Source organism: Microcaecilia unicolor, chromosome 1, assembly GCF_901765095.1.
Source record: "Microcaecilia unicolor chromosome 1, aMicUni1.1, whole genome shotgun sequence".
Taxonomy (NCBI): Eukaryota; Metazoa; Chordata; class Amphibia; order Gymnophiona; family Siphonopidae; genus Microcaecilia; species Microcaecilia unicolor.
The window spans coordinates 575,254,465-575,266,702 of record NC_044031.1 but is presented as its reverse complement, the minus strand read 5'-3'; the positions used below and the strand labels follow the sequence as shown (position 1 = coordinate 575,266,702).

Sequence of the window (12,238 nt, the reverse complement as noted above, 5' to 3'; positions counted from 1 at the left end):
TCCCTTAGGAAACAGATGATGCTGAAATGATTTACCATCCCAAAACTAGTCAAACAGACATCAAACATCTCCTACCAGCCCTTAAATACGCGTCGGGCTTTCAAAATTAAATGCCACACATCCAAACCACTCTTTCTAAGCACAACCAAAGTATTTTAAACTTACAATTCAATTTATATTTCAATTTCCAGTGACAACCAGTTGCTGCTCACTGTCACAGGTCTGCTTAGCACTACAATCACCACCCAACTGCCAGCCTGAGCTGGTTTTTTTTTCCTCCTGAGAGTTCCACCAGCACAAGCCCAACATTCCAAATTCCCCCCAGGGCACAATTACAGCATTTTAAAACAAAATAAACATTTTTCAAACATATACAAACAGGCAACATGTCTAATTGATGTAAACTTTGGTACCTTTCACCCCTGAAGCCTGAAAACCCTCTTTATTTCCTGTGCAGCGCTTACACCAACGCGGGCCGTTCCAAAAAAATAAGTGCACTGGTAAGCCCCTTTTAAAAGGGACACAAATCATTTTATTTTTTAATACCCCATTTACAGTAGGATTGTTCTTATTTGAATTTTGGACATTGGTGCTGCTTTAGGATGACAGGTTTTCTAAATAGGTCTGGAATGTGTTCATTTTTTACTGGAGCTCTGCTTCTGTAATATAAAATTTGTGAAATAACAATAGAATATAAGTATATGACATTTTTTTTCTTTTGAGAGTCTTACTACGGCCAGGTGGTGGTTGGGGGTGCAAGAGTATGTTTTGCAAGGGTCTGGGGCAGGGAGCTGGGCAGCTGTCAGGGTTTTTTTTTTTTTTGTCAAAAAGTTGGCAGCACTAATCAGTTCTGAAATCTATATCCACACACCTGTCACCTGGGGAACAGCACTTCTTTTAGCAACACCAAATGATTTGTTCCCTGGTTCCGTTCCAGGGCTTGCAACTCCCCCCTGCATGAAGTTCCTTTCTACAACTATAAAAACAACTGATTAGCTCTTAAAGTATCGTCAAGGTGGACATAAAAGTGAGATGTGTTTTAACCGTATGGAAAACACAAATGCCAATATCAATAATTTGAATTTTGCTCTTTCCATCATGTGATGGGGGGGGGGGGGGGGGCAGGCAAAGAGGGTGTTATGATCGAAAAGGTATTAGGGTCTGTGGAGGCTTAAGAACTGGAAAAGTAAACAATCTTGAATTGAAATTGGAAAGCTGGTCTACAAATAAGTGAAAAAAAAAAGCTTATAAGATGAGTACAGGGAGGGAGGAGTAAGAAATCCATACTTGATCGTCGTACGTAGAAAGCGAAGGCAGTGCTAGGGAAGGACTAACCACTTTCATATCCCCGTTTTGGGGAACTGGAGTGAACCAGATATTCAATTCAGGAAGGTACAGATGGAAGTTTTCGCCTGTCGCTTCAAGCAACCAAGAACTTCTCTCTCTCTCTGCGCCTGCGTTAGACACAATTCTCGTCTCGCGAGACTCGCTCTCTCCCGCCAGGAAACGGAAGCGTACGTGAGAGGCTGAGAGAGACGCCGTCGCCGGTGCGCTCTCCACTCAGCCCTGTGACAGCACTAACAACACAACTGCCATGTGTGATAGTCAATACTAAAACAGAGTTGTGTGTTGGGGGGGGGAGAGAAGCCGAGGCAAGTCAGTTACCCGTCTCAGAGCCGGCGTTCATGAGCCGGCCTCCGGGACTGATGCTCCAATGCAGACCGTACAGCTGCCTAGGATGAACCGCAAGAAGGGAGACAAGGGATTCGAGAGTCCGCGCCCATACAAACTATAAGTATTCCTGCGCTCGGTCTCATCTTTCGCCCGGTCGTGGCTACGGGGGGAGGAGGGTGCGAAACTGACTTGGAAAAGAATGAAGGATGGGGATACAGAATGATAGGTGGAAGGGGAGGGATGAGGGAAAGAGATTATATGGATACGGGACTGGAGAAAAAACTGACAGCCATAATAATCGAACAGAAGATAGTGATGGGAAGGGAGACTATTAGTACAACTCTATTATTATTAAAATGAAACGCTATAAAAATGACACATACTGGAAATGTGAGGAGATCTTAGGTGACATAAGAAAAGAATGGACTTTCGAGACAAAAATAGTGTTTTTTTTTTAAAAAAAAGGTAAACATCACAATCTGATGGGTTTACAAACAGATTGTGATACGAGTTAAATGTAATCGATTTAGAGGGCTTGCCCTGATGCAGCTTATACTGTGAAACATTGCTCATGTTGGCATTACTGGCAAGTGCTTCTAAAGATAAGTCTTTCAAGAATTGATTCATGAGTGATTCGAATCAAATCAAACTTTTTATAAGTCTCTCAAGAATTAATTCATATGAGTGAATCAAGTCAAACTTTTTGGCCAAATTGGACAGCACTACTGCATATGGCACAGGCTGATTTCTTGAGCTTTTCAGTTCAGTTTTTTACCTTTGTGAAAACAACTGAAAAGCTGATAGAGCTACTTTTTCTTGATGGTGATTATTGCATACTTTACTGTGTCATGATACCTATTCAAGTTGGTACATTGATTCACCCTCAAAACTTTAGACTCCTGAAGCAGGCACCTCCAGCACCAAAACACAGAACTGCTTCTAGTCATATCTAGGATGTTTATTTTATGGTTTTGATTTGTTAATAAATATCCCTCAGTTGGAACATCAGCGGTCGCCCCCTTTTGTTGAGTTTTTCCATAGTATACTACATTACAATGTCAACACAATAAAACATTTTAATAGACAGCTTAGGGTGTAAGCAAAGATGGAACATATAGATAGACTAATATTAGTAAGAAATTAAGGGACTAATTTAAAGAAAGTTGTAAATGAGGTCAGAAAGGTGCTTGGAAACTCAAGTACCTCATCTTTGGATAAATCACTGCCAGCAAAGCCTCTGGGTTTTCTCTTGGACCAATGCTGTCATTAAAACACTGCTGAAAATAGCACTTATTCTTTTTCTCAAGGGTAAAGATGAAAAATGTATTCTTTTTCTCTTCTATATTCTGAAATATTGACTGGTCAGTATTCAGGCTACAGCAGTCTGTTTTTTAAAGTGCTGACCATCATTGCTGGCAAAAGTAGACATGCATATTCAATGTTGACCTGTGTCTGGGCACTGGTATTGAATATCTGGGTCTGACTGGATGTGTGCTGCCGCCAGCACTTATGTATGTCCCGGCTGATATTCAACCAGAGCCTACATAAGGAGATCTGTCAGTTCCCTCTCTTTTCGACCACACCTAAAAGTATTGGGCCCTTCTCGACCTCCCCCCCACAACAAGATTGCAGAACCCCTTGCCCCCCTCCTAACAAGATTGTACCAGGAGAGGTACTTCTCTTGGAGAGTCTAGAAGTGGAGTCTTGTTGAGGAGTGAGGCCAGGCCCACTACTCTACGACGGTACACTTTTGTTCACTGGGAGAGGGGAGAAGACAGGAATCTAAAGGCTACTGCCTGGAATTATGTAGGTGCTGGCTGATATTCAGTGCCTGCACCTACATAACTAAGTGACCAGAGTTATACAGCCTTTTGTGTAGTCCTGTCTGGTCACTTAGCTGTGCTGGCACCAGCACTGAGTATCACCGTCACCTTCATAATTCTCAGCTCCTCTCTGACTCCACCATTGGACTGCTGCTCTACGGTCCATTTTTGCCTTTGCTAAATAGTGCTGATATACAGCAGTGCTGCCTGGTTAAGTACCATAGACTGGCGGTGGCAGGCCCGCTCAGCCTGGTTTAAACAGGCAGGAGTCTGTCTTTCCTAGCTAAACCCTTTTCAATATCGGGCTCTGAATTTCTAGAAACTGATTACAAAGCTTTTGGATTGCTCTTTCCCTTGTAGTATTTATTAGACACTCAGGCAGTGCATATATTCATTTTCTATACTTATTTGTGCTTATTTTATTCTGTTTTTATTTTCTATACAACCCACCAGGTAGTCTGCATTAACAACATAAACTTCCAAAGAAAGTCTGTAGTCGTAAGTACATATTCTAAAAATACTTTTCTTGTGAGGGTTCTGCTCTTAGGTGGCATATAAATTACTTTATTTAAAAATACATGAATAAAACTGTTACTGAAACTGTGCCATAAAATATAGAAATATGTTTGTAGTATATGGGCCCTTCTACTAAAGGGCGTTAAGCACTTAATGCATGGTTAATGTGTTGAAACAGGCTATTGTGTTAGGGTGTTTTGCGGTAGTTTGTCTTTCCATGCTTTAAACTGTGCATTACTGAATGTTTCTGTTAGGGGATGTGGCATGGGTGGTGTGTGGCTGTGGAAGTATTAGCCTGCTAGCGTGTTACACTTACTGTGCACCAATGGGCTAACGCAGGACCCCTTACTGTAAGTGCTTTCGAGTTTAACTGGGAGCAGGTACCTCATGTTAATCTGAATGTAAACATAGGACCTGCAGTAAAAATAATAGTGGGAATACCCATTCTTAATGCAGTGTGGCAAGCTCAAAATTAACACTTTAAAAGCCCACGTTATAATGTATTAAGCCCAAAACGTCATGCTTTTTAATAGAAGAGGCCCTTAACATAAAAATAGCTATACTGGGTTAGACCAATGGTCCGTCTAGCCCAGTATCCTGCTTCCAGCAGTGGCCAATCCAGTTCACAAGTACCTAGCAGAAACCCAATTAGTAGCACCAATCTATGCTACCAATTCCAGGGCAAGCAGTAGTTTCCCCCATGTCCAACTCAATAACAGACTATGGACTTTTCCTCCAGGAAGTTGTCCAAACCTTTTTTAAAGCCAGATACTCTAACCGCCATTTCCACATCCTCCGTCAACGAGTTCCAGAGTTTAACTATTCTTTGAGTAAAAAAATATTTCCTCCTATTTGTTTTAAACTGGTCTTTGTACTTTTTGAATGAGTGAAAAATCAATTAACCTCTACCCTCTCCACTCCACTCTGTATTTTGTAGACCTCAATCATATCCTACTACTACTACTATAAATCACTTTTATAGCGCTACCAGCCGTGTCTTTTCCAAGCTGAAGAGCCCTAACCTCTTTAGCCTTTCCTCATATAGGAGCATTTCCATCCCCTCTATCATTTTGGTTGCTCTTTTAATCTTTTCTAATTCCGCTATATCTTTTTTTGAGATACCCAACCAGAATTGAACACAATTCTCAAGGCGAGATTACACCATGGAATGATACAGAGGCATTAAAATATTTTAGGTCTTATTTTGCATCCCTCTCCTAATAAATTGTCCACAAAATTATCTGCGGTGAAGCCCCACGATACATGACAGACTTGATCGACCTACCAACTAGAAACACATCCGAATCAACACGAACGTACCTAAATCTGCACTACCCAAGCTGCAAAGGACTCAAATACAAATCAACTTACGCATCCAATTTCTCCTACATAAGCACACAACTGTGGAACGCATTACCAAAAGCCTGAAAACCACGTATGAACACCTAAACTTCCGGAAAAAACCTAAACTAACCTGTTTAAACAGGCATACCAATCCATCATAAATGCCTGATCTCTGCAACACAACAAAACTAAAGTACGTAATGGACATAACACAACTCTTCCGTTGTACGATTCCCAAGTGTGGCTGTACCACATGACCTTTATCTTACCACATCATTTTGTATTTGTTTACACCGGAGTCTGCAAACGCCTCTCCGGTACTATGTAAGCCACGTTGAGCCTACAAATAGGTGGGAAAATGTGGGATATAAATGTAACAAATAAATAAATAATTCGTAACGTGTTGTTTACTTTTTTGAGCGCTGCCGCACACTGGGCTCAAGATTTCAGCGTATTGTCTACAATGACACCTAGATCTTTTTCTGCAAAGGTCAAAAGTACAAACTAACGCATGCGTCAACCTTCTCCTGCTTGAGCACACAATTCTGGAACGCACTGCCGTGCAACTTAAAAACGATCTATGAACTAACTAACTTCCGCAAACTACTGAAGACCCATCTCTTTAACAAGGCATACCACAAAGATCAACAAATATGATCTCCTCCACATATATCCAGAATTGTCTTATAATATTTGCTTGTTATACAGCTATCATGCTTTATTATTATCATGCTACCCAAAATATTTCTGTAATACGAAATGTCTATTATCTTATATATTTCCACGATCCATGATGTATTGTAAGCCACATTGAGCCTGCAAAGAGGTGGGAAAATGTGGGATACAAATGCAATAAATAAATAAATAGTGCTAACTCCTAAAGTAGACCCTAACATCAGATAACTATGATTCAGATTATGCTTCCCAGTGTGTAGCACTTTGCATTTGTGTACATTAAATTCCATCTGCCATTTGGCTGCCCAGTCTTCTAGTTTCCTAAGGTCTTCCTACAATATTTCACAATCTGCATGCGTTTTGGCAACTTTGAATTGTTTTGTGTCATCTGAAAATTTAATCATCTCACTTGTCATTCCGATTTCCGTATCATTTATAAATATGTTAAATAGCACGTGACTCAGTACAGATCCCTGCGGCACTGCATTATTCACCCTCCTCCATTGAGAAAAATGGCCATTTAAACTTGCTGTTGAATAACCAATTCCTTAGCGTCCTTCCGGACTAGCCCAGGATCTGACTGATAGGTTATGTGCTCCTTTCAGCAGGTGGAGACTGAGAAATTGGCTCCAGATTTGGACATGCCCTCTCCGTTGTTTGGATCACCTTTTTGTGCTGTTGTTGGGGCCCAGGTGAGGCTATGCTGTGTTGAAGGTGACGATTGCCTGGTGGCTCAAGGAAGCCATTGTCTCGGTGTATCTCGTGAAAGGCCGAGCACCTCTGGAGGCGTTACATGCGCATTCAACTTGAGCGCAGGCAGCCTCTTGGGCAGAAACTGGCGGCCTTTCGTTGGACGATATTTGTCGAGCAGCTACTTGGTCTTCCCAGCATTCTTTTGTCAAGCATTACAGATTTGACGTGGCGGTACAGGGAGATGCACGATTTGGGGGCAGCGGTACTCTCTTAGGGAGTGGCAGCTTCCCATCTAGTTTAGGGGATTGCTCTGGTATATCCCACCAGTTCCTGGATTTATCTGCTTCTGAGACTAAGGAAGGAAACATTATTTCTTACCTAATAATTTTCTTTCCTTTAGCCACAGCAGATGAATTCAGGATCCCTTCCCCTTTTTGCTTCTGCCATGCACCTTATTCTTAGGTTTCGGACACAGACTTTCCGAGACATTAACCCCCACCCCCCCAAAAAAAAAAACCCACAAAAAAACCCCCAAGAAGTCTAAAGACACACAAGAGAAGATTCATGAGTACTTGAGATTGGTTTTCCTTTGCAAACCCATGTTCGGGTGTTTGGCTGCTGTTGTGTTGTTGTGAGGAGGGTTATTTTTTTTTTTTCATGTTGTTACTATTTTTCCGTTATCCTCTGCTTTGGGATGCAACCTATTCTGAAGGGAGCATGAGCTGGATGTCCAGGATCACTGTTTTCACGTTAGTGTTCTCTATCTCCACCTGCTGGTAGGTGGATACAACACACCAGTTCCTGGATTCATCTGCTGCGACTAAAGGAAAGAAAATTATCAGATAAGACATAATTTTTTCATTCATATATGAGGCTTTGATAAGGATACTTTTTTTCAAAATGAATTATAAAATGGACTGGTGATAAGTGGCAGCGCATGGTAAATTTGGATTTTTATTGTATGTAGTGATCCTTAATGATGCCCATGTTTTTTTTATTTTAATTTAATTACATATCCTACTTCTTGTTTAGTACTCTAGATTTGTGTGGTATATTTATTACATTTTGTGTTAGCTTATTGTTAATCTGTTAATTGGAGTTATTTTTTAATTTAAAGGGTTGGTATATAGTTAAAAAATATAATTTTGCTTATAATCTTCAAAGCTGGACTATTACAGTGAAAACATTTACACTATATCATCAATCAAATTAGAAATAAAAGAAACTGAAGTATCAGAAAACATAACTTTTTATTTAATTTTAATTGTATAATAAAATCTTACTAGTTCCTGCTTAAAAAAAGACAGACTCTTAAAACTGTATTTCAGCAAACCCTGCTAAGTTTGTGTCACAGCTGCTGTCGTGACTCTATTCCAAGGTATTTATATCCCACTACTATTGGTAAAGAATCTTAAGTGGGTTACAAGTTAAAACTCACAGTTAAGGATCAGGAAGGCCCTACAGATTTATTTATTCAGATACTTACTAAAAAGTTTTTAGTCCTTTACAAAATTGTAAGTAACTAGACAGTACACGGATCTGTGAGGTATAGAATTCCACAATTTACTAGCTTGAAAAGAAAAGGAGCCATCATGGATTCTCTTATAGTGAACGTTTTTAGCAGATGGAAATCCCAATAATAGAGTAGAACAGAAACGAGAATTTAATCGTAAAACTGGATAAACTATTAACTGCATAAGAAAGGAAGAACAGTTCCCCTGTAATATATTAAATACAATATAAGCGGAGATTACGTGATGCTATAATCAGGAGAGGATGTTAGCTAGATCTTCTCCTGCAACACTACTCAAGAAGCCCCGATATCTTTGTAGAGTGGATGCCCCAAAATTGGCTACAGGGCATATAAGGCTTTAGACAATACAGGAGTGGAATCTTACCTGTTTCTTTTGAAGCATGATGTCAAAAACTTTAAGAAAAGGGAGAGACACCACATAACTCCCAGAAGACAAGATGGTGGCGCCTTCGAGCCCCACAGGCCCCTCGCTGAACTTGGCCTGGATATCAGAGGTGGCAGTGGATGTGATAAAGCCATATGGAGCTCCTGTTTGGTAAACGCCTAACACCTCTAATGGATACGCAAGGGAAAGTCCAGGACACCCTAGAAGGTCTCTCTAAAGACATCAGCCATTACCAACAGCGACTTGGAGACCTAGAGGACAGAGTACAAATGGTAGAGGATACACATTCCCTCTTATACTCTGTCAGAAAAAGCTGGAAGATTTAGAAAACCGCACCCGCCGGAGCATTTAGAAAACCGCGGCCGCTAGAGCAATCTCAGATTAGTTGGACTGCTGGGTCTCTCCCAGAAGGTGAGCTAGTAGACCGTTTGGAGGGCTGGATTCCTAAGGAGCTGAAACTCACCACCCGCAGGAGCACTTTTCAGATAGAGCAAGCGCACAGGCTGGGAGTCCAACAATCAGCGAGTGAGAAACCTAGGGTGGTTATACAAGTCCTGAACTATGCGCACACGGCTGCTATACTTCAAGTGCTTAGAAATGGAAAATTTCTCACCTACCACAATCATAAAATACTTTCCAGGACTCTCCGCAGGTGTGTCTCAGAAACGTCAAGCTCTTGCCCTGGTATGCACCACTTTGTTTGCAGTGAAAATCAGGTTTGCGCTCCTTTTCCCAACTTGTCTCAGAGTACACCAAGAGGAAACTAAGATGTTTGAAATGGTGGATGAAGCGCAAGCCTTAGAAAATGGGCTACATCTCCCCACACAATAGTGATCATAACATGATGAAGTTTGAGCTACTACCTGGGATGAATCTGCAAAGGAAATCTACTGTAGCTGCATTCAGTTTTCGAAAGGGCAACTATAATAAAATGAGGGAAACGGTTAAAATGAAACTAAAAGAATCAGCTGCAAAGGTTAGGACTCTAAATCAGGCATGGACATTATTCAAGAATACCATCTTGGAAGCCCATTCCAGATGCATTCCATTTATTTGCAAAGGTAGAAAAAAGAAAATGTCAGCCAGCATGGTTAAAAGGTGAAGTAAAGGAGGCCATTACAGCCAAAAGATTGTCTTTCGAAGAATGGAAAAAGGACCCAAATGAAGAAAATAAGAACCAACATAAGCACTGGCAAGTCAGATGCAAAGCATTAATAAAGAAGGCTAAAAGAGAATATGAAGAGAAACTTGCAGCAGAGGCTAAAACTCACAGTAACAACTTTTTCAGGTACATAAGAAGCAGAAAGCCTGCGAGGGATTCCATTGGACCTTTAGATCACAAGGGAGCAAAAGGGGTGCTCAGAGAGGACAAGTTCATAGCGGAGAAACTGAGTGAATTCTTTGCTTCTGTCTTTATGGAAGAAGATGTAAGAGATCTGCCTGTACCGGAAATGGTTTTCAAGGGTAATGATGCGGGTGAACCTTGGAAGATGTACTGAGCCAAATTGAGAAATTAAAGAGTAGTAAATCAACTGGACTGGATGGCATACATCCAAGGGTACTCAAAGAACTCAAGCATGAAATTGCTGATCTGCTGTTAGTAATATGTAACCTGCCGTTAAAATTATCCGTAGTACCTGAAGATTGGAGGGTGGCCAATATGACACTGATTTTTAAAAAGGGTTCTAGGGGTGATCCGGGAAATTAAAGACTGGTAAGCCTGACATCGGTGCTGGACAAAATAGTGGAGACTATTATAAAGAATAAAATTACAGAACACATAGACAAACATGATTTAATGGGACAGAGTCAGCATGGGTTCAGCCGAGGGAAGTCTTGCCTCACCAGTTTGCTTCATTTTTTGAAGGTGTGAATAAACATGTGGATAAAGGTGAGCCAGTTGATGTAGTGTATCTAGATTTTCAGCAAGCTTTTGACAAAGTTCCTATTGAGAGACTCCTGAGAAAATTAGAGTCATGGGATAGGAAGCAAGGTTCAGGTGTCGATTGGGAATTGGTTATTGGACAGAAAACAGAGGGTAGGTTTAAAGGTCATTTCTCAGTGGAGGAGGGTGAGGGATCTGTACTGGGACTGGTGCTATTTAACATATTTATAAATGATATGGAAATCAGAACGACGAGTGAGGTGATTAAATGTGCAGATGATACAAAAACTATTCAAGGTTGTTAAAACACATGCGGACTGTGAAATATTGCAGGAAGACCTTAGGAAATTGGAAGACTGGGCATCCAAACGGCAGATGGAATTTAATGTAGACAAATGCAAGTTGATGCACATTGGAAAGAATAATCCGAATCATAGTTACCTTATTCTAGGGTCCACCTTGGGGAGTCAGCGCTTATGAAAAAGATCTGGGTGTCGTCGTAGATAATACACTGAAATCTTCTGCTCAATGTGTGATGGTGTCCAAAAAAGCAAACAGGGTGCTAGGAATTATTAGGAAAGGGATGGTGAATAAGACCGAAAATACTATAAAACCTTTGTATCGCTCCATGGTGCGTCTGCACCTTTGAGTATTGTGTTCTGTTACGGTTGCCATATCTCAAAAAAGATATATCGGAATTAGAAAAGGTTCAAAGAAGAGCGACCAAAATGATAAAGGGGAGGAAAGGCTAAAGAGGTTAGGGCTGTTCAGCTTGGAAAAGAGATGGATGAGGGAGATATGATTTGAGGTCTACAAAATCCTGAGTGGTGTAGAACAAGTAAATCGATTTTTTTTACTCGTTCCAAAAGTACAAAGACTAGGGGACACTCAAGGAAGTTACACGGAAATACTTTTAAAACAAATAGGAGGAAATATTTTTTTCACTCATCGAATATTTAAGCTCTGGAACTTTTTCCCAGAGGATGTGGTAACACGGTTAGCGTATCTGGGTTTAAAAAAGGGTTGGACAAGTTCCTTGAGGAAAAGTCCATAGTCTTCTATTGAGACAGACATGGGAAGCAACTGCTTGCCCTGGGATTTGTAGTATGGAGTGGAACATTGCAATTCACTTGGTTCTGGAGCCTGACAGCATATTTCCCCTCTTTTAAGGACCTTTGGTAGGAGCAGTGGATGAGATGGTACCTTCTATGCTATACTGGCTTTATCAAAGATGTACTTTTATATTATGACTTTTATCAGTTTTTCCTGTTAAGTTCATATATTAGATCTTCTTCTTCTGAGTGTAAAGATGACCTTTGATGCTCATTGTAGAATACTTGAACTTTGCACTCTGAGCAACGCACACTGGACCTTTCTACTCCATTGGCTCCTCAGGACATGCATAGTGTACTGTTTTTCTAACTTTTTCCTTGAGGTGCTATACTATAGAGGTCATTTGTGTTAGTGCTAAATCTGGGGTTTCTTGGGTGGCAGGGCGTCAATCACGTGATGGCTCATTGGTTTAGGCCTTTAAAGTTTAAGGGGTACCTTTAGGCTGTTGGAAGGAGCAAAATATTTTAAAAATTTTTTTTACCTTATCTATAAAGTAATTTGCCAGTTCAGGTGAAGATGGTTGTAAAATTTCTGAAGTATCAACTGCTGGTGATACTTGAGTAAGCTTATTAAAAATCTTAAACAGCAACTTTTGA

At 40.6% G+C, this 12,238-nt stretch overlaps 1 protein-coding gene across 1 annotated transcript in view; it reads left to right on the top strand.

Moving 5' to 3' along the window:
* The first annotated feature begins 1,553 nt into the window (after positions 1–1,553).
* The window catches only part of TAF2 (TATA-box binding protein associated factor 2), a 377,955-nt gene continuing 367,270 nt past the window's right edge, over positions 1,554–12,238 (top strand). Inside the window, exons 1-2 of the mRNA XM_030218511.1 lie at positions 1,554–1,791; positions 3,941–3,995. Coding sequence (XP_030074371.1) covers positions 1,715–1,791; positions 3,941–3,995 — 132 coding nt within the window. The 5' untranslated portion in view covers positions 1,554–1,714. The remainder of the gene's footprint in view (positions 1,792–3,940; positions 3,996–12,238) is intronic.